The 21,905-nt window shown below is 38.4% G+C and overlaps 1 protein-coding gene across 1 annotated transcript; it reads left to right on the plus strand.

The window, feature by feature from the left end:
- The first annotated feature begins 1,690 nt into the window (after positions 1–1,690).
- Positions 1,691–2,107, plus strand: LOC104883321 (uncharacterized). Its single transcript, XM_010667816.2, has one exon. The coding sequence runs from the start codon at positions 1,691–1,693 to the stop codon at positions 2,105–2,107; it is 417 nt and encodes a 138-aa protein (XP_010666118.2).
- Positions 2,108–21,905: the final 19,798 nt, after the last annotated feature.

Here is a 21,905-nt window from a genome sequence, read left to right on the forward strand (position 1 = left end):
GCAGGATGTGGAAACGCGAAACACCAACGCTGAGAAATGGTGTTTGAGTTTGTATGATGCTTCCATTAAACTCAATCATTACTTCATGGCTTTCTCCATTGAAGTTGTATCACCAACCGAAGTGTTGAAACATCTTTTGAATCACCCCTTTGTCAAAGGAAGGTTGTGTAAGTAGAGTATGCATTTATCCTAGTTTTAGTTGAAATACGTCCCTCAGAAGGCTGTGAAGGGTCAAGCTTTAGCAGATTTCTTGGTCGATCACCCCGTCGATAAGAACGTCCAAGTTCATGAGGAGGAGCCTTGGCGTTTATTTGTAGATGGGTCAAGCCGAATGAATTCAGCTGGAGCCGGGATAGTGATACTTTCACCAAAAGCTGTGAAGACGAAAATGGCGGTAACTTTCTCACACCGATGCACAAATAATAGAGCAGAATTCGAAGCTCTGGTTACAGGTCTCAGGACCTTGAAAGATATGGGTGTCACAAGGGTTCAAGCTTTTAGAGATTCTCAATGGGTTGTGTCCCAGATTAGTGGAGAATATAGAGGAACCTCCCCTCTAGCTTTGGCGATCAATACAACACTGAGAGAGCTGATTTCCTCGTTTGAACAGTGTGATGTCTCGTATGTGCCAAGGGAAGAGAACCAACAAGCTGATTATTTGGCTCAACAAGCTTCTTCGAAAGACCCTGATGGTTTTGACGAGAATGTAATACACATTAGTTCATTCAAGTTAAAACCCTTAGAAGAGGTGATGAAGGTTGAGGTAAATAAGGCTAGTGTTCTTGGGTGTAAGGCAGACTGGCGTCAGGAGATTAAGGAGTATTTACAAAATCCTTTTGGCAAGAAAGTTCCGGCGAATATAAGGTTGGCAGCTACAAAATATTTCCTTCTAGTGAATAAGTTGTATCGAAAGGATCCACAAGGACTTTTGCTAAGGTGTGTAAGCAGTAAAAAGATTTTGACCATTTTAGCAGAAGTTCATCATGGTATTTGTGGATCGCACCAATAAGGGCTCAAGATGCGATGGCTCATTCATAGAATGGGGTTCTTTTGGCCTTCAATCAAAGGAGATTGCTTGCAATATGCTAAAGGGTGCAAAAAATGCCAGAGATTTAAGCCAATCAGCAGAGCTCCATCAATTGGGTTTCATCCGACAATTAAGCCATGGCCTTTCAGGGGTTGGGCCATTGATGCAATTGGAGTCATACAACCACCCTCATCAGGACACCATGAGTATATCCTAGTCACCACTGACTATTTTACAAAGTGGATCGAAGTTCAAGCTTTCTAGAGGTATAATGCGAGGGCAGTGAATTTGTTCCTGGAAGAAAGGATTTTTACACGGTTTGGAATTCCAGAAACTATCACCGTCGACTAGGCGTCAATGTTTACAAGAGAAGAGTTCGATGAATATCTCAAAGAATTTAATATCCTGAAGGTACATACAACGCCTTACTTCGCGCAAGCTAATGGGCAAACAGAGGCTACAAATAAGATAATAGTGAAAGGGATATCAAAGATGGTGGACAATAACCCACGAGATTGGCATACTCTTCTACATTATGCGACATGGGCTTACAGGACCACTAAAAGAGATGCAACAGGGACAACTCCTTATCAATTAGTTCATGGGCATGAGCCAGTATGACCAGCAAAGCTAAGCGCCAAGTCCGTTAGAGTGGCTACGCAGATGGACCTAACGCCTGAAGACTACAGTGAGGCGATGGCGATTGAACTAATGGATGTAGAAGAAGAACGTTTCCTTGCATTAGAAAGTATCAAAGCCCAGAAAAAGCAAGTAGCCAAATCTTATAACAAGAAAGTCAAACGCAAGGTTTTCTTGGAAGGGGATTTGGTATGGAAGATGAAGTTGCCAGAGCACGGTTATAAGGATCAAATCTTTGGTAAGTGGTCATCTAAGTGGGAAGGGCCATTTAGGGTGGACAGATTTATGTCAGGGAACGCCTATCTCCTACAGGAGCTAGACGGTGAAATGTTTCCAAGGGCATTGAATGGCAAGTTCCTACGGCAGTACACCCCAAGTATTTGGGAAAGCCATCAAAATCTACGGTTAAAACATCCTGACCTAGAGGCTTTTGACAAATAATGAATTAACGAAGGGGGCCAAATTCATGTAACAAAATTACTAGGAGCAAGTAAGAGCAACTACAATGGCAAACTACAACCACTTGTAGTTTTGTGTGCCACATCAGATTTTCAAACTACAACATTTTCAAGCTACAACCCCTTCCAATAGAAAGCTACAACCACTTATAGTTTTTGTAGGTCCCAATGAAAAGTTACAACAAATGAAAAGTGGAAAGTGAAAAGTGGGGGCCACAAAAGTAGAACAAAGCAAGTAGCTTTGTGGAGCTACTTGGCTTTCCCAAGCAACAACATGATTTTCACTCCAACAAGCAAGCAACTAGCTCCAACTTTCTAATATTTGCAAGCTAGGACCTTAAATGATCCATTGGAGTTGCTCTAATACAAGAAGTTGGTGCATTAAAGAATGTGGAACCAAAAAGGGCGAAAGCTTCTAATGTGGCTGTCACGGGGGTAGTTTTTGAAAACTTCTCAATAGAAGTTGAAGGGTCAAGAGGCACTTAAAGGGTGACGTAATCACACGGAAGTTACTAGATCCCCACCACCAAGCCTGTAAATACAACATGTCATACAGACATCTTTTCATCTCAATTTTTCTCACTATCTCTCTCTCTAAAAACTCTTCAGTCTTTTCTTTCACTAGAAGAATTGTCCTAATACGCCAACACCGATGGAATTCGAACAATGGGTGCTGGAAAAGCCCGACGCCAAGAAGGCTTTACTCTCTTTAATCACGAGATCTCCCGCCAGGTTCTCGATGGTGTCGGGATTAGGCAGGTGGAGAAGGCAAAGAAGGCACCTGTGGCGTTTGAGTTCAAGTGGTTCAAGTACTGGAGGCAGGGACGTGACCAACCCTACACCAGTAAGGAACAACGTGCAGATGAGGCAACATTTCGGAAGGAAAAAAGAGAGAATGAAGTGGCAAGGCAGAGGAGGGAGGTTGCAATACGGCTCGAGATGGAAAGACGAAAGAGGGACAATGACGAGAGTAAAAAGGAAGGAAAGGAAGGGTGGGTCGGCCCTTGCAAGCGTCCAAAAGTTGATCCAGCATCTACTTCCCGGGAGCCGGTCCCTGTTCCCATCATTTCATCATCATCTTCTTCTTCTTCTTCTTCTTCTTCATCAAAGTCACCTTCTCCGTCAGCGGGATCTGTTCCTGCAAGATTAGGAAGGCGAATTGCTCGTGTTCAGAGTGATGAGGAGCACGAGATTGATTCTGACAATTATGGAGAATCCAGCAATTGACTTGCTTCACTCGCGAACATGATAGATCAAAAACATGATTCTAACATGGTCTTAGTTCTCTAATTCCCCTAAATGTTAGAATTGTGTATCTAATCTAGTTTAAAAATTCAGAATTATTGTACAATCTTGCCGAAAAACATTGCTTAGCAATGTTACAAGTATATTTCTGAATTTTTATTCATAATGAAAATATTTTGCTTAAAATAAATATAGAGCATTTTTCTTTATTTTTGGCATAACATCAGTACAAAATCATTAATTGATGAATAGTGTCTAACCATAAGACACTTCAATCTTAATATTGGCGTCATCATTATTCACTAATGACTGGTCAGTAATGATGACTTTCGTGGGATAGTGGGTCAATTTATGAATTTGGTTCCCGAGTAATTTTCCAAATTAAAGGTAAATGTAATTCTCGGAAACCGTGTCAATTTACTTGAACATTATCCCATTTGTAAGTCCTATTATTGTAGACCTCGATTCGGGTCCCTCTCGGGGCCCGGGTCCACGTATATGTGTCTTCGTGGGCTTGAGCCACGAATCCCGCATGTGAGTGCGTTGGGGGAGTGTTGTCGAGTGGGGAATCGCCACCGTGCCTATACAGGTTAATCACGGACGCCCGAAACATTGGTGCCAAGTTAATGGCCCCATTGTCTGATCTAGTAACCAAGTCGTGGGTTCGGGGACATGGTACGGACTGAATCTTTGACCCAATCCGCCTGCATGTAGAGGCCTCTACTCGGTCTCATTGTAATTCCATTCAATCATATTCATTGGATAGAAACAACTTAGCAATATTGTCCTTAAGGATCCCTCTAACCTAAAATTGCTAGTAAAGTGAGTTTCTATCATGCACATATTACTACCTAGCCTAATTGTTGTGATCACTTCAAATTAATCAAATTAATAAGGTGCTTAAAATCCGTTCATCCATGATTAATCTGAATTTAATGTGATTCAAACAATTTCCGGTCTTGTTTAAGCAATCAAAAAGTTTCTCATGCATAAACAATAATACATATATGATGATGATCAATATGCAACGATAGACAACTCAAATATATGAATCAACCTCACCTTAGACCGCTATCAACACAAAAGAAAACAAAAGTTAGTGTATCAAAGCTTTGCTTCCAATTGAGTCGCTAATCACAACAAAAGAAACTGTTAGCATTGACAATCACAATTAAATCAATTATGAAAAGCGAAAACAATATCAAACGAATATGTTTACATGATTGAAATTAAAAAGTGAAATAAAATAAAAGTGTTTAAACATTAAGTAAAAAGAAAGAGAGAGAGAGTTGGATTGAATAGCCTCAGAATTTTGTACCAGGATTCGCAAAGAAGCGATTCCGAAGGTTGCGACGGACTCGAGAGCCTTGAATGTTGCTAGCGATGTGTGTTTTGTGAGTGGTTTGTGTGGAGAGAGATTCGAGAGAGTTTTTAATTGTGTTAAACACAAGAGAATTAGTTGATTATTCATTCATCGAATAGGCACCGAGAGCATGTATTTATAGGCGTTTAGAAGGAAAGATAGACAAAAAAACGAAAAAGATATACGGGATATAACCGTATATACGGTCCAAAGGACCGTATATACGGCCATCACTACCGTATATACGGTCCCATGGACCGTATATACGGTTGTGGCTAACGTGTCTTGCCACGTCAGTGATCCGTACTCAATTTCTTCTTTTGCCTATCTTTTCGTTCGGGTATTTTTATCTGTCCTTTCTAAATCTAATCTACGAATCTGGAAATATGCTTTATCCAATTTATCCATTTATCCATTTGTAGCTTGCTTGGAGATCAAGTTTTAATCTTCTAGAATATTCCGGATCGTTCTTGTATTTTCTCGAAACCCGAATTTATTTGTTTTCGAAAATCATTTTATAAAACTTGTAAAAATCATAGAAAATCAAAGAAAAATCAGAAAAATAATCTAAAAATACTGGCGGACTGAGAAAAATTAGAAAAATGACCTACGTAAAATATTATAAAAATTCCTAAAAATAAAGAAAAAAGCCTAAAAATAGAAAATAATAATTTTCGCCTAATATTATGCTCTCGGTGTATGATTTCAAACTCAACTTTAATTCGTCTTGTGCAAATGGATGTGGTGTAAATGTGTTTGGTTTATGGATTTTGTCGCAACTTTCGAAGTCGACCTCTATTTCGAAGTATCGTACTTTCCCTCATCGGCTATTCAATTTGGGGAGACATTTTTAGGTGTCTACAGAAGCCCCCACTTTGACTAAGTCTGGAGAGAAGCTTGTTCTCGTAAAGTCAAAGTATTCAATTCAGGACGGAGGATAGCTCAAGACGTTCTACGATCTTGAGTTACCCTTTTCGCCGGTACCTGCAAAACAACGGTTAGTTTTACCTGTTACCGCGCCCCATGCGGCTGTATTCCCTCGGAAGCGCTTGGATCCTTGGGCGATTTTCTCCTTACAGCTGACCTTGGCTTTTCAGGAGAAATGATGTAAGTGGTGATGAAGATGCCTCCCCTACGGCTAACCTTGGCTTTTCGGGGAGAATTGATGATGTGAAACCTTTCCCTACGGCTGATGCTTTTCAGGAAGAGGTGATGTGAGTAACGATGCAGATGCCTCCCCTATGGCTGACCTTGGCTTTTCAGGGAGAATTGATGATATGAAACCTTTCCTTACGGTCAGGGTTTTTGTGGGATAAAATTGAAAGAGGGTCGTCCACAACGGCCAAATTGTCGTGGGCTGGAGGTCATCTACAATGGTCTAATTGTAGTAGGTTAAGGTCATGTAGAACGGTCAAATTGTTGTAGGTTAAGGTCATCTACAATGGTCAAATTGTTGTAGGTTAAGGTCATCTACAACGGTCTAATTGTTGTAGGCTAAGGTCATCTACGAAGGTTATCCACAACGGTCTAATTGTTGTAGGTTAAGGTCATCTATAACGGTCTAATTGTTATAGGCTAAGGTCATCTACGAAGGTTATCCACAACGGTCTAATTGTTGTAGGTTAAGGTCATCTACAACGGTCTAATTGTTGTAGGCTAAGGTCATCCACAACGGTCTAATTGTTGTGGTCTAGGATCATCCACAACGGTCTAATTGTTGTGGTCTAGGATCATCCACAACGGTCTAATTGTTGTAGTCTAGGATCATCCACAACGGTCTAATTGTTGTAGGTCTAAGGTCATACACAACGGTCTAATTGTTGTGGGGGAGAATGTTGCGTATAGCAACAATCGCGTATAGCGATGAACGCCGTATAGGCATGTATGAGTATGTAATGAGTGGTTGCGTATAGCAACAATCGCGTATAGCGATGAATGCCGTATAGGCATGTATGTGTGCAAAGGAGCGGTTGCGTATAGCAACAATCGCGTATAGCGATGAATGCCGTATAGGCGTGTATGTGTGTAAAGGAGCGGTTGCGTATAGCAACAATCGCGTATAGCGATGAATGCCGTATAGGCATGTATGGGGCAATTGCATGTAGAGACGAATGCCATATAAGTGGTCTGACAGCTCAAATAACATGGGCCCTAGCCTCGTGTAGAGGCGGTGCAATGTTCAATGTGTAATGTGTGTAATATGTTTCTGCAATGCATGTGTGTAATGATGCGTATGCATGATGATGAATGCATGATGGTGCTTGTGAAGTGTGTGCATGTGTAATGCAAATCTATCCTTAGATCTAATGCATGAAATGACCAAGGAAATACACTAATGTTAAGATGTTTTAAAAGTGTGAGATGAAGTCGTCTCAAGCCCTCATTCGAAAGATGCTTGTGATCGCGAGTGAGCCCCCCAATCCATAGGGTTTAGGTGTATAAGAAAGGTTAAATTTGTGGTGCTGATGGTAGGTTTAATGGGTGAGCCCCCAGCTTGGTCGAGGTTGGGACTTATGTCATGAGCAAGAGTTGATGGCTTAAGGCAAGGTGAGGTAAACTTGTGGAATCATGGGTTTCGGCTTAGGTTTTGGTGGTGGTAATGTTAAAGGCTGAGGTATTGGGATGTGATTTGGAGTTGCCAGAGTTGGTGACTTGACCTGAACGCCGCATGAGGAGAGAGCAAGGGGAAAGCTAGATGTTTCGATGCGATGCTTCAAGGAGGATTCACTGAAATTGCTGCAAAGCATGGAAACTATTACGATGTGCTAGCTTAAAGATGAGTTGAAGAGAGTCCCTCAAGGTGTGTGAAAGAATCGGCTAAAGGTTCAAGAAAAGAAAAGGTTAGAATTTGTGACTAGAGGTGAGTTGATGGGGAATCGATGTGGTTGGCTACATTATGCTGGTTCAAGCTCGAGTCTATGTTAGGTGCTACACTATGAATTTGTACTACCAACTTTAAGGGAGCCGAACCAACTAGAAGAGTGGACTTCAGAATGTTATTGGGTATTGGGTCGGACCTCGAGAAGAGGCTTCCTACGTATCCTTTTGGAATCAGACCGTCGTAGTTCTTGATGATTGTTTGGACAATGCCTCGTGTGAGAGGGCTTTTGTGGATGTACTGTGAGGCTATGGTTAAGGGTTAAGAAAGAAAGGGAAAAGGCCCAAAATTCCCAATGTAGCCCCCCATGGTGCGCAGTGTGCTTTTTTGACTTTTGCTTTTGATCTTGCATTTGAATTCTGAGTTGATCTTGCACTTTGAATTGAACTTTAATTTGCACTTTGAATTTTGAATTTGATCTCTTTTTTTTTTTTTGCACATGTCTCTTCCTATGCACCATTTGAATTCCCAAGGGTTAGGTAGATATGGGTGATGAAAGAAAAAATAGGCTTATTGAAAGTGTTTATGGCTCGAAGGGTTGCAAGGGATTGAATGAATACAGGTGGTGGGAAAGGAATGATTTCTTTGTGGAGTTTGAGAAAGATGGCCTCTCTTGGCAATGTCCATTAATTAATTTGATTCTGAAATCCACTCTTGTAGTTAGTTTGGTTCCATTAAAGTTAGTAGTACAAACTATATGGAGGTTAGAAAAAAGAATGAAAAATGAAACTTTATTGATTTTAACTGAATTTATTACATCAGGCTGATTGCAAAAATTATTCCTAATCCTAATGACATAGACTCTAAATGAAGAAAAGACATGACATATGGTCTAGGCGGAGGGACTCTCCGACTCAATCCTAAAGCTAGAACTCTAACTGACTCAATTTGACCCTTTGGTAGTCTCCTTAAGAAGATCATCCCCTATGGCTATTCCAATGTCATAAACTTTCGTGAATGTGGTGAGGCCTCGGTACTTTAGATAATCTTTGTACTTCGGTTGAAGGCCATAAATGAAGGTCTTGACCATCTCTTCTTCAGTGGGAGCGGAGACTAGTGTGGCAGCAACTCCTCTCCATCTAGATAGATAAGCGGTGAATCCTTTTTTCTCTTCTTGCATGAGGATCTCGAGCTCTCGAAATGAAGTTTGACTCTGAATGTTACCCTTGTATCGTGTCATGAATGCATGGGCGATCTCTTCCCAAGTAACCGTGTCTTTCTCGGGAAGCGAAAAGAACCACTTCTGGCATATTGGCTCCAAAGAGAGGGGAAAGACCATAGGAAAACGGGTGGGGTCAATTCCTTTGAGTGACATCATGGTCTTAAATCCCTTGAGATGGAATCGAGGGTCATCGGTTGGCTTGAACTTGGGTATGTCTTCGGCTGAAAAGTTCTTTGGTAGTTTGGAAGAAAGATTGGGGTCAAGTGTAGGTGGGTCTTGGTAGAAGGTGGGGTCAATGGATTTTTGGATCGCCTTTTCAACTAGCTTAGCCAAGGAAGAGCTCGAGGTCATTTCTCTGTCGTTAATCTTAGATTGGAGTCCTTGTATGGCCTCGGCTAGCTCTTGAACTCGGTCGCTAAGTTTTTGGAACTTTTCTTCTATGGAGGCCATTTTGTGGTGTTAAGGTGATGGGTTTAGAATGATGGATTGGATTTGGAAGGTTAGATTGGGCTTGGGAGGATGGCCTGGTCTTGGAAGGAGGAATTGGGCTTGGAAGAATGGATTGGGCTTGGGACTCAAGCGGACGGTTCTTAGGGCCGAGTAAGGGCTATATCGACGACTTCACCTATTTCAGAAAGAATTAGACTCTTAGTGAACTTCCTTGGTCATTAGAGAATGCAGATGCAAATGCATGTCCTAATTTCATGGTCATCTTTCCTAGAATGCATGTATGATGAATGTAAGGTGCCTTTCCGTTTTTGAAAATCTAGACTTTTTTTTTTGCCTTTTTTTTGTTTTTTTTTTGTTTTTTTTTTTTGGAAAGGGCACCGAATGATATGGGAATTTATGATATGCACATGTGTCCTAAGTGATTAGAGTTATATGATGTGGACTAAAAGATGACCATGGACTACATGAAAGTGACTATGAATGTGAAGAACTATACGATGGCTAGGGCCCATACAACACATATACAATATGATGACAAGTCAACTATGGTCGGTCAAGGTTAGGTCAAAGAGGGTACCACGCCTAAAAGTAGAGCTTGATCCAGATTTCACCACTAGCCATTAGCGATGTATGGTCAAGTTACCTCTTATGTACACGCATCCATTAACACGTGCACACGCGGCATGGGGGGGATAGGACTTGCCTTAGCCATGTGATCCATTAACCACATGCAACCAAGGTAGTATCCCCCCTTAAGGAAGTCTCGAGCATAGAACATGCCCATATTGAGACCAAGGAGCCTAAGGCGTGACCCTATTCGGAGGGTCACATGCAATATGTACAATCCAATGAAAATAATGATGGAATTACGAGACTTTCAAGTCTGTCCACTTCACCTAACGGTGATCATCCCCAGCAGAGTCGCCATTTTGTAGACCTCAATTCGGGTCCCTCTCGGGGCCCGAGTCCACGTATATGTGTCTTCGTGGGCTTGAGCCACGAATCCCGCACGTGAGCGCGTTGGGGGAGTGTTGTCGAGTGGGGAATCGCCACTGTGCCTATACAGGTTAATCACGGACGCCCGAAACATTGGTGCCAAGTTAATGGCCCCACTGTCTAATCCAGTAACCAAGTCGTGGGTTCGGGGACATGGTACGGACTGAATCTTTGACCCAATCCGCCCGCATGTAGCGGCCTCTAATCGGTCTCATTGTAATTCCATTAAATCATATTCATTGGATACAAACAACTTAGCAATATTGTCCTTAAGGATCCCTCTAACCTAAAATTGCTAGTAAAGTGAGTTTCTATCATGCACATATTACTACCTAGCCTAATTGTTGTGATCACTTCAAATTAATCAAATTAATAAGGTGCTTAAAATCCGTTCGTCCATGATTAATCTGAATTTAATGTGATTCAAACAATTTTCGGTCTTGTTTAAGCAATCAAAAAGTTTCTCATGCATAAACAATAATACATATATGATGATGATCAATATGCAACGATAGACAACTCAAATATATAAATCAACCTCACCTTAGACCGCTATCAACACAAAATAAAACAAAAGTTAGTGTATCAAAGCTTTGCTTCCAATTGAGTCGCTAATCACAACAAAAGAAATTGTTAGCATTGACAATCACAATTGAATCAATTATGAAAAGCGAAAACGATATCAAACGAATATGTTTACATGATTGAAATTAAAAAGAGAAATAAAATAAAAGTGTTTAAAGATTAAGTAAAAAGAAAGAGAGAGAGAGTTGGATTGAATAGCCTCAGAATTTTGTAGCAGGATTCGCAAGAAGCGATTCCGAAGGTTGCGACGGACTAGAGAGCCTTGAATGTTGCAAGCGATTTGTGTTTTGTGAGTGGTTTGTGTGGAGAGAGATTTGAGAGAGTTTTTAATTGTGTTAAACACAAGAGAATTAGTTGATTATTCTTTCATCGAATAGGCACCGAGAGCATGTATTTATAGGCGTTTAGAAGGAAAGATAGACAAAAAAACGAAAAAGATATACGGGATATAACCGTATATACGGTAATCACTACCGTATATATGGTCCCATGGACCGTATATACGGTTGTGGCTGACGTGGCTTGCCACGTCAGCGATCGGTACTCAATTTCTTCTTTTGCCTATCTTTTCGTTCGGGTATTTTTATCCGCCCTTTCTAAATCTAATCTACGAATCTGGAAATATCCTTTATCCAATTTATCCATTTGTAGCTTGCTTGGAGATCAAGTTTTAATCTTCTAGAATATTCCGGACCGTTCTTGTATTTTCTGGAAACCTGAATTTATTTGTTTTCGAAAATCATTTTATAAAACTTGTAAAAATCATAGAAAATCAAAGAAAAATCAGAAAAATAATCTAAAAATACTGGCGGACTCAGAAAAATTAGAAAAATGACCTACGTAAAATATTATAAAAATTCCTAAAAATAAAGAGAAAAGCCTAAAAATAGAAAATAATAATTTCCGCCTAATATTATGCTCTCGGTGTATGATTTCAAACTCAACTTTAATTTGTCTTGTGCAAATGGATGTGGTGTAAATGTGTTTGGTTTATGGATTTTGTCGCAACTTTCGAAGTCGACCTCTATTTCGAAGTATCGTACTTTTCCTCATCGGCTATTCAATTTGGGGAGACATTTTTAGGTGTCTACAATTATCATTTCTCGTGCAAACATAAGATGGCTACAAAATTATATTCATGTTAATATAAAGCCACTCTTATATCAAAAGCATGAAAATGAACAAACTTGAGTTTCTAGCGTTGAGGAATGTTAATTCGCAAGGACACAAGTGATATCGCCCTTGCAAATTAAGAGGGCAATTTGTTACGGATCAAAAATACATAGTTTGACTTCGTTGATTTAATCAAGGAGTTTGACCAATGATAGGCAACTAGTGATGAATAAGGCAGAAGGAATGAACAAGTGATACATGGCGTTCTTGGTATGGCTTCAATCTGGTGACACGACGACAGCGTTAGAAGGGAATTATAATAAGGATGGCCCATTAGGAGTTAGCCCAAAAGTAGGCCCACGAAGAATCAAGCGACATAGAGACTTGGAGGGAAATTACGAGTGTTTGAAATGTGAAAAGAAGCGGCAAGAAACCGTTAGATGAAGTAACTTCCACCCACGATCTTACCTTTGGAGGCCTATAAATAGATGCATCGGTACAGTGGAATGAACAACAACAACAACAACAACACATCTCTTTACTTCGCATTTAGTTCCTTTAGCCACAGTCTAGCGTAGCGTAGTTCATCCAATTATGGATCATTAGGCTGTTCGTTTTTCATCCCATTTGTGTGAACATGGAGGTAATCATCCTTCCTTGTAATACAATGGTAGTCTGATACTTATCCCTTTTTAATGGAAGGTGTTCGTTTCTCTTCCAATTTTGTTTGTTTTATACTTCAGATTTATTCCACAAGAAGTTATTTTCCTTATGTTCCTGATGTATTGTATTGATATATGGTTTTTGTCATTCTCTTGCTATATTGAATGGTTTTTGGCCTTCTTAAGGCCCTCTTTGCTACTAATGTTGTTTGTCTAGTGTTTGAATGAGTTTTAGGTCGCTTCCATTGATTTGGAGTGATTTTGGGACTTATTTACGAGCATTACGGAGCTTTAGGAGGAGTAGCAAGGAGCTAGAAGTGGAGCGACACAAGGAATGATCGTTGTGGAGCATCGATTATGACACATGCTCAGTCTTTTGTCCATAAGTCATGTTTCCGATGTCGGATTGGTGCGATTTTAACTGCATTGGAAACTAGACTTTGAGAGCTTCGATTTGATAGGTCATATGCCTGATTTGAACCACCAGAGCTCGAGATATGGCCTTCAGAAGACGGACCAGTGAAACTGTCCCGGGTGGAGCCAATCCGATCGGATCAGAGCTCGATTTCTATCTTTTAAGTCGACTTCTAGTTGGCTTTATAATTGAGGGACATGATTGTAATTGGGAAGCTTATCTATCTTAGAGGAGTTTAGCAGTATTTAAAGAGAGATTTCCTAATTTGTAATCATCTTTTATTTCCATCAAATAATTTTAGAGTTTAATTCTAGTTTTCTCTCAAGAACCCTAGTCTTATAGTTTTTCAATACAATTGGAAATTCAATAAAGTTAAGCATTCGTTCTTCAATTCCTTTGGCGCTTTTGGTAATTATTCTTCTTTTAACCTCTTTTATTATTGCTTTTATTTTATTTATGCTTTTAATCATGTTTTCCCCAATTGCTATTATTATGTTTATTTCAATCATGCTTGAGTAGTTTTATTTCTAGGGCGATTGGGGATCTATAGCAATATGATTGGCATGTATTTGGTTTGATTCAATTCTTGACTTGGGAATTAATCAAATTCCTATTAGATTGTTCTTCATGTTAATCAATTTTGCAGGGCCCGACTTAATTGATTAATTTGAATAGTCACGAGTCTCTAGATTTAGCGATTGAGACTTAGCACAAGATCTACGTCAATAGGTAGAACGAGACTATCCTAGATCGAGAGATACAGTTAGGAGTAAAACTATGGTTCATTCGATTCGAGAGAACTTTGAGCCTGTTTTGATTGTGCCTTGTTATGAATTGTTGATGCCGAATTATTGCTAATTACTGCTATAGTGAACCATAGCCCTAGATTCTTTAGTCATATAGTTTAATCCTCTAATTAATTGTTCTTATTAGTCTTAGCTTAATATAATCACAAATCATGGGATCTTTTACTAGTTTGGATGCTTGTACTCAATTAATCGATACTTGTTGCTTCTTCGTGGATTCGACCCTGTTACCACTAGCTACATAGTTAGTCTTAATAGGTATTTTTGATAGGTACGCGACAAGCCTGTCAATTCCATCTTCTTGATTAACTTTGATTGCTTAGGAGCCATTTTTACGTTAGCGAGGTTATCTATATAATCAGTAACCAGAGGGGCAGTCCCCTACCGAACTAAGAACAATATTGGGCGGTTGACTTGCTGGTAAAATGCAAAATCACCTCAACAGTAATGTAAGATGCCTAGCACCACATATTCAATATTAATTTGGTGAATTCGCGAGACTTTTCGAGATTCATCTACTTGCTCTCTAGGGTTTAAAACCCCAAAGAACTCCCCAGTGAAGTCGCCAAAAAACTGTACGGCCATGGGGCGTCACCGGGCCGGACTGGATCCGGTCCCTCTGCCCCGCGGGTACAGTCTCGGTGAGACACCGTATTGCGAATAATTGAATTCTTGCTATTTTGCATAGTGTGAGTATGCTGGCATTGAGGGTCGTAGAAACTCGAAATTGAATAGAGGAAGTCGTCACCGCACTTCTTTCGGGAAGCTGCGGAACCCGGTTTAAGCCTTGCCCGCACAGTGCATGCAAGGCGAAGGACTCCATGTCTGGTCAGGAACCAAGTCTGGATTAGGGGACGAGGGTAAGGGCGAAGTAGTGCACAACACACCCCCCCCCGCATCTTGCGACCTCTACTAGGTCTCATTGCAAATTCACCATTTGTAACATTGAACAACACGTATGTCCGTATTAATCCTTAGTAATTACTAGGCGAGTTGAATAATGCAAGTAAAGACTATTAATTGTTGTCGCTTTGAATTAGGTCGAGATTCAAGGATCCTAAACCAATTGTCCATAATTATATATCTTATTAGACGTGACAAGCAATTAACCGGTCTTTGATTAGCAAACATAATGGTGGTTGAAAAGTATGTACAAGAACAAGAATATACATGAGGGAAGAAGAAGAAGACTTACCTCAAATCGCTAACTAAGATAAGACAAAACAAAAGCAAAAGTTAGAATTGAAATCGAATCGCCTTGCAAATCGCTATTTACGCAAGGAAAACAAAGAAAAAAAGTTAGTAATGATAATAATATTGAAATTGAATTTGAAAATAAGAAAAAGAAAATTTTATTTACATATTAATTGATGTCGAATAATTTTATTGATCCATATTACATGATTAATGGTGATTTAAAAGAGATAAACAAAAATAATGAAAAATTGAAAAGAAGAGAGAAGAAAGGGATGAGTTCTATGAGTTTTAAGGCCTCATAGATTATACCAACGAAGCGCGGTCGAAATAATCCTTGAACGAACGCCTTGAATGCCTAAATCTCTTGAATTGAATGTATTTGAATATGTGTGAATGTGTTTAAAATTTGGAAGAATTTTAGAAGATTTTTCGAAAGAGAATTGAAATTGTAGTTTTTTCGTAGTGTTTTTAGAGAAAAATCCGTCGAGACTTTGTTACAACTCCGAATTGTCTAAAACGAAAGTCAAAACATCCTATTTATAAGCCTCTCTCACGTAGGATCACATGAGGTGGGCTAAATAGCGCCCAAAGTGGGCGAAATCGCGCCCAAAGTGGGCGAAATTTCGCCCAAAGTGTTGCCAAAAATTGTTTTATTTCTTGCATTTTTTGTGTTTTATTTTTGGTAGAAAATGATTTTGTGAGTGTTCAAGTCAAGATACGTGCATAGCAAGCAAAGTAATGAATGTGGAAATGCTTGGGTAGCAAGCCATGATCTTGGAAGGTTCCGGAAGCTTCCGGAACACTCCGTTTTGCTTGGTTGCGCGTTTTGCTTAAGAAATTCATAAATATTTATCCACAAAGTGAAAAATTATGAAACAAATATGTAAAAATTCCATGTAAAATATTGTGCATTGTGTTAAATCTTCATAATTTTCGGAGCTGTTTTAATAATTTAAATAATTATCGCAAAATTAATTAAATTACCGGAAACTTGGAAAAATTGCAAAAGTGCTTAGAAAAATTCTGAAAAAACTCTAGAAAAATATCTAAAAATAAGTTAAAATTATTTTGAAATTAAAACGTATTTTAAAGGGTGCTTTTTAAGCAAGAAAAGGAGCTCTGGATTTGCAAATCGAGATTGTATGGTATTGTTTGAGGTAGTTGCTCTTTAGAATTGGACCGATTGCAATGTGGTATAGTTATATCCTTGGCCTTTATGGAGGGAGAAATTTAGGTATCTACACTATTACATTTCTACCCTTAGCATTTTTATTATTATTTTAAAAAAAGTCAACATAAATATCAATAAATATCAATGCAAATTAAGCAATATTTTATTTTAAAGAAAATTGATCATAATATGTCAAATTCACTACGGAGTACAATCAATGCAATATTGACAATATAAAAAAATTAATCTTCCATAAACATAAAATAAAAATTTTAAATATATTCAAAGGATTGATTATTAAATGAAATAGAATTATAAGTGTATGAGCATACCAGCTCAATTTCCCCTTTTTTTTTAAAAAAAAAAAAAAAAACATATCAGCTCAAAAATAATCATGGAAAATTTCCATTGGTATACCTGAGAATTTATCAAATCCCACTAGTATACCACTAAGTTTAAAATTCCCACATATATACTCAAATTCATATCAAGCTCCCAATTGTTACATATACAAGGTATATTCCGTTAGTGAAAGGAATATTACATTATTTCAAAAAAAATTAAAATAAAGGGGAAAATCATTAACTATTACTAAAGCAATCCCCAGCTATCTATTTTTCCCTCCCAATTTTCCCTCTCAACCCCCCCCCTCCCCCATTTAATGATTGTATAAAAAAAAAGAAAAAAAATATTATTAATCATGAATATATGTTAAGGAGAGTACTCCACATCCACATGTGTCCCACATTGAAAGGATGAGTATAGAATGACCAACATATAAGTCAATGGTTACTCCACCTATCACCATATGGTTTTAGGATGGAACCCCGTTGGGCTTATGTGTGGTCATTGTTCTCCTTGTATGGGCTTTTGCTTGGCCCACCAAGGTTTGTCATGGTATCAGAGCTAACGATCCTGGCCCATGGAAAGTGGCCCATCAAATGTAAGGTGGAACCCAACGGCCTATTGATTGCAGATGGAAGGTGTTGTTGTCTGTTTGGAGCATGTAGCCCAACAGAGTTATTTGTCCCAAGTAGGGGCGCCCCAAGGAGGGGCTTGTTGACCTATCCATCTTGCATATTAAAGGTGGCACACATGTGAGGGGGAGTGTTAAGGAGAGTACTCCACATGTGTCCCACATCGAAAGGATGAGTATAGAATGACCAACATATAAGTCAATGGGTTACTCCACCTAACACCATATGATTTTCGGATGGAACCCCGTTGGGCCTATGTGTGGTCTATTGTTCTCCTTGTGTGGGCTTGTGCTTGGCCCACCAAGATTTGTCAATATAAGTTAATAAATGTGCATTTAAACCTAAATTTTCAATACTTTTCTTAACGTAGCCCTTATTTCCATCATTTGTAAATATTTAGGAGAAACCTCCACTCTTACTTTTTTTTCCTCCCGCTTTATTTTCTGAAGAAAAATACCCGCTTACAGTCTAAAATGGATGGTTTGCTGATTTACTTTTCTACTAAATTTCTTTTTCCAAACTGAACTTTAAACTTGAGTAAATACACATGTACTGTTGTGAGTCTTGTCCGTCTACCGTCCATGTAATTATTCAGGCAAGCAACTCCTCTTGCTTCTTCAAAGTTTTCTGTAATCTATGATGATAACTAAATAAATGAAAGGCGAACCAACTTGCTGGATTGGGAGCAAACTAAATAGCAGGCATCAATATCCAATAAATGAAACAACATAGAAGACTTCATTCCAATAAATAGAAACAATATATGATATTTCAGTCAAGTTACGTGAAGTAAAAAACATTCTAATTCCTCCCACCTATATGAAGATTACCCATATGCTTCAGCCCAACTATATGAAATGACTCAATTTATAGATTCTAACTCCTTCCAAATTTGCTATGAAATTTGTCTTTTCTTTGTTATAGTCCTTGATAAAATTGCAATGTACTACTATATATAATCGAACAATCTATCATTATGTATTCCTATCAACTTCAATGGCGACTTTTGTTTCGGGGGTAAGTAAGAGCACTAACATTGGTGCTCTCCTACATGCTCTTCAAGCAGCTCTCCAAGGAGAGAGAAGTTGGAGAACGCACTCTACTTCAACAATGGTGCTCTTCGATTGCTCTCCGGTTATTCTCCATGGAGAGCACCTATAACAATGCTCTTGAACAAGAACAATGGGAGAGCATGCTCTTGGAACACAAACATGACATGTGTCATATGTTTTATTATTTCTCTGGCATTTTATTTATGAAAAATAGGAAAATTAAATTAATTAATAAATTAGAGAGCTTATTTTGGAGAGCAAACCATTGTTAGCGTCTTTTGAAAGGTGTGCTTGGGATGCTCTTGAAGAGAGAGAAAATAAAAATATGGTTGGAGAGCAATTTTAGAAAGCGTTACCAATGTTGGTGCTCTAAGATGAAGAGAAAAAAAGATGGTCAATAATTTCTAACTGCTTCAGAAACTGTACTCCCTATAAAAATAAGGCAAAGTGACATTGAAATTCTAAAATAAAAAAGAGCAAGAAGAAGAGTTGAGTTAATCGATTCACTAGAAAACAAAGGCTTGAATAAGTAACTGACAGAGAATTTGGGGAAAAAAGTTAAAGGGGTCTTATAGGTATTCAGCAGGGTTGCGTTGAAGTAAAATAAGGTTGTATTTAGCAATCATGTTTAATTTTTGAGAGTAATTTAAACTTCACTTTAAGGACATTTTTACAATAACTAAACAATTGAACTAAAATGATTTGTTTACCGAATTAAACTGAAAATAGATTGAAGTAAAAAAGCCCTAAAATTGAGCATTTGCTCGGAAATTATCTAATGAAGAATGAAAGAAGCCACCATGGCGGACAATTAGGTAACCACCACCCTATCACTGCACCACTGACCAGTCCATGACGCCAATTCATCACTTAATTCGCCAAACCGCGACGCCGCACCACCCACGCCTACTACATCATTGCGCTGCCTTGTGGGGATTTTTCGTGGATTCGACGTTAGTTTGGTCGTTCGGGTCGTGGGTACGAAGGTGAGGGTTTTGACTTTCTGGTTGTGGGTCGGTGGTTCAGGTTGTGTGTTCGGTGGTTAAGAGTTTCGATTTGGTGGTTCAATGGTAAGAGTTCAAGGTGTGGTGGTGGGCGGATGGTTGGTGGTCTAGTGGGTGGTTGGTGGGTTGACTGGTGGTCGGTCTAGAGGCTGGTGGGTCAGGTTGGAGGGTGGTGCTTGGCTGGTTGGCAAGGTGATGCACGGTGGGGTGGTTAGCTGCTATTTTTTATTTTATATTTTTTTTTGCTGTTTTTAAAATTAGGGAAATTTGCCAAAAAACACCTTTTAAAAAAAATTTGTTGTCACTAAACACCTTTTAAAAAAATTTATGTGAGAAGGTACCCAAAACAAAAAAAAACCTTTGTAAGCAAACACCTTGAGGGTATATTCCGACATTGACTGGAATTTTTCAGCATGGACTTTGGCGTAGTTTGTATTTGCACTCCATTTCTTTCTTTGCACTCCCTAATCCTTACAAACCTTAATTCATTCCCTAAAAAATTCCTCTATTTACACCACCACTATCCCCACCCTAATTCTCCAAAAACTTTCACACCACCACCACCTACCCCAACAAAGCCACACCACCACCACCACCACGTACTGCTCTGCCGCCATCACTTCCAGCAATCACAACCACCGTCGTCACCGTCACCACCATCACTATTAGTGTCACCGTCACCCCATACGAAATCACCACCATTATCATCAAAATCAAAGCCCAATTTCAACCACCACCACCATTTACATCAGAAATTAAAGCCCAAATCAAACCAACTCACCAACCAATTGTTCAAATCCCCAAATCAAAAACCAGACAAAACCCTAGAAAAACTGCAAAGAGAGGCAATCAAACGTACTATTCGGCGCAGATTTGGGCGAGTATGGTCTTCGAAGGTGGCAGTGGTGAGAGACAGTGGCGATGGCGGTGGCAGCGGCAGCGAGTGGCGGTGGCAATGAGTAGTGATAATGGTTGGTTGGGTAAGAGAGAGGATGAGTGATGAGGATAAGTGATGAGGATGAGGTAGTGATGAGTGATGAGTGATGAGTGATGAGTGATGAGTGTTGAGGATGAGTGAAAATAAGAGTGTGAAATGGAGAAATTGAGTGCAAATAAGAGAAAACCGAGGGTCAACGCCGGAGTTTTCTGGTCAACACCGGATTTCTCCCTCAAGGTGTTGGCTTACAGAGTTTTTTTGATTTGGGTACCTTCTCACATAAATTTTTTTAAAAGGTGTTTAGTGACAACAATTTTTTTTTAAAAGGTGTTTATTGGCAAATTTTCCTTAAAATTATTATTTACACATTTGATGGAATATTCTTTTAACTAATAAAATATACCTTGTATATGTCACAATTGAGAGCTGGATAATAATTCGTGTATTTATGTGGGAATTTTAAACTCATAGATATACAAGTGGGATTTGATTAATATTCGGGTATACTAGTGGGAATTTCTCAATAATCATTTTTGTTCATTGTTAAAAGCTATAAACAGATTCAATAACCATTTGAACATAACAAGATTCACAACTTTCTTCGTTTACATGTGTGATCAAAATACTTGTTAAATTTACAAATGCATCACATGCCCAAAATAATAGTATCAACTAGTTTTTTTGCCCGAGCGATGCTCCGGGTCAATTACAATAAATAAATCCTCTCTCTGTTTTTTTATCATTATCACTTTTCTATGCACGTCTCCCAATGCACCTCTTTGAGCTTAAATATCTCTCATTATATATTAGTAAAAATTATAACGATTGAATATTAATAATGTACTTATTGAGACGAATCAAACAAAATCCCACATGACTATGTTTTTTCTTATAAATTGTGAAACAATTAGAAGATTCTCTCTAAGTATGAATAGTGTCAAGATTCTAAGTGAGAAAGATAAAAAAAACAGAGGGAGTATGTTGTTATTTTTTATTATTTCATAATTTATTTTGCTACTTTTCGTATTTTTTGTTCGTTAAGAATAAATTGAAAAATTCACATCACGCGTGATAAGTAAAAAAAATATTTGAAAGCTTTGAGTTTGAAAATAATACCTAAAAAGTGATTGTGGTAAGAGAAAATGATATCAATATTCTCTTGTAAGTTACGTAATAAGCGTGTTAAAGACGTACTCGCTCTGCTTTTTTTTTAATTGCTACATTTTCCTTAAATAATTGTTTCTTTTTAATTGCTATATTTTTATTTATTTGGGGTACTTAGCCCACCATTAAGTAATACTTTTATATTTGTTCTTCTCTTTTTCCACCCAAAAATACTACCTTTTCACTTTTTTTTCATTATTTTACATTAAATGGATCAAAAAGTATACTCCAAAAAGCTTGAAAGTGACATTACATAAATTATTGTGCACACAACAATGTAACAATAAAAAAACGGATAGAGTATATACTTGTTAAGTTTTTTTTTAGTTAATTACATTATTACAAGACTTTATCATATTTTATTTGAAACAATGAACAACAAAGTCATAGTGTATTGATGGTTAAACTCTGACTTTTCATTTCAAAGGTCACGTGTTCAATACCTTGCACTTACATTTTTTTTTAAAGTGAGGAGTACACCTGAACATAAAGCATTTGCATTAGAAATTGGAGGAGAGTGCCACGTGGCACATAAACTTTCTATCGCACGCCTTTTAATGTATATGTATAGATAGATACAAGGAAAGAACATCTACGGTATAGT

The sequence above is a fragment of the Beta vulgaris genome, chromosome 9 (assembly GCF_026745355.1).
Source record: "Beta vulgaris subsp. vulgaris cultivar EL10 chromosome 9, EL10.2, whole genome shotgun sequence".
Classification (NCBI taxonomy): Eukaryota; Viridiplantae; Streptophyta; class Magnoliopsida; order Caryophyllales; family Amaranthaceae; genus Beta; species Beta vulgaris.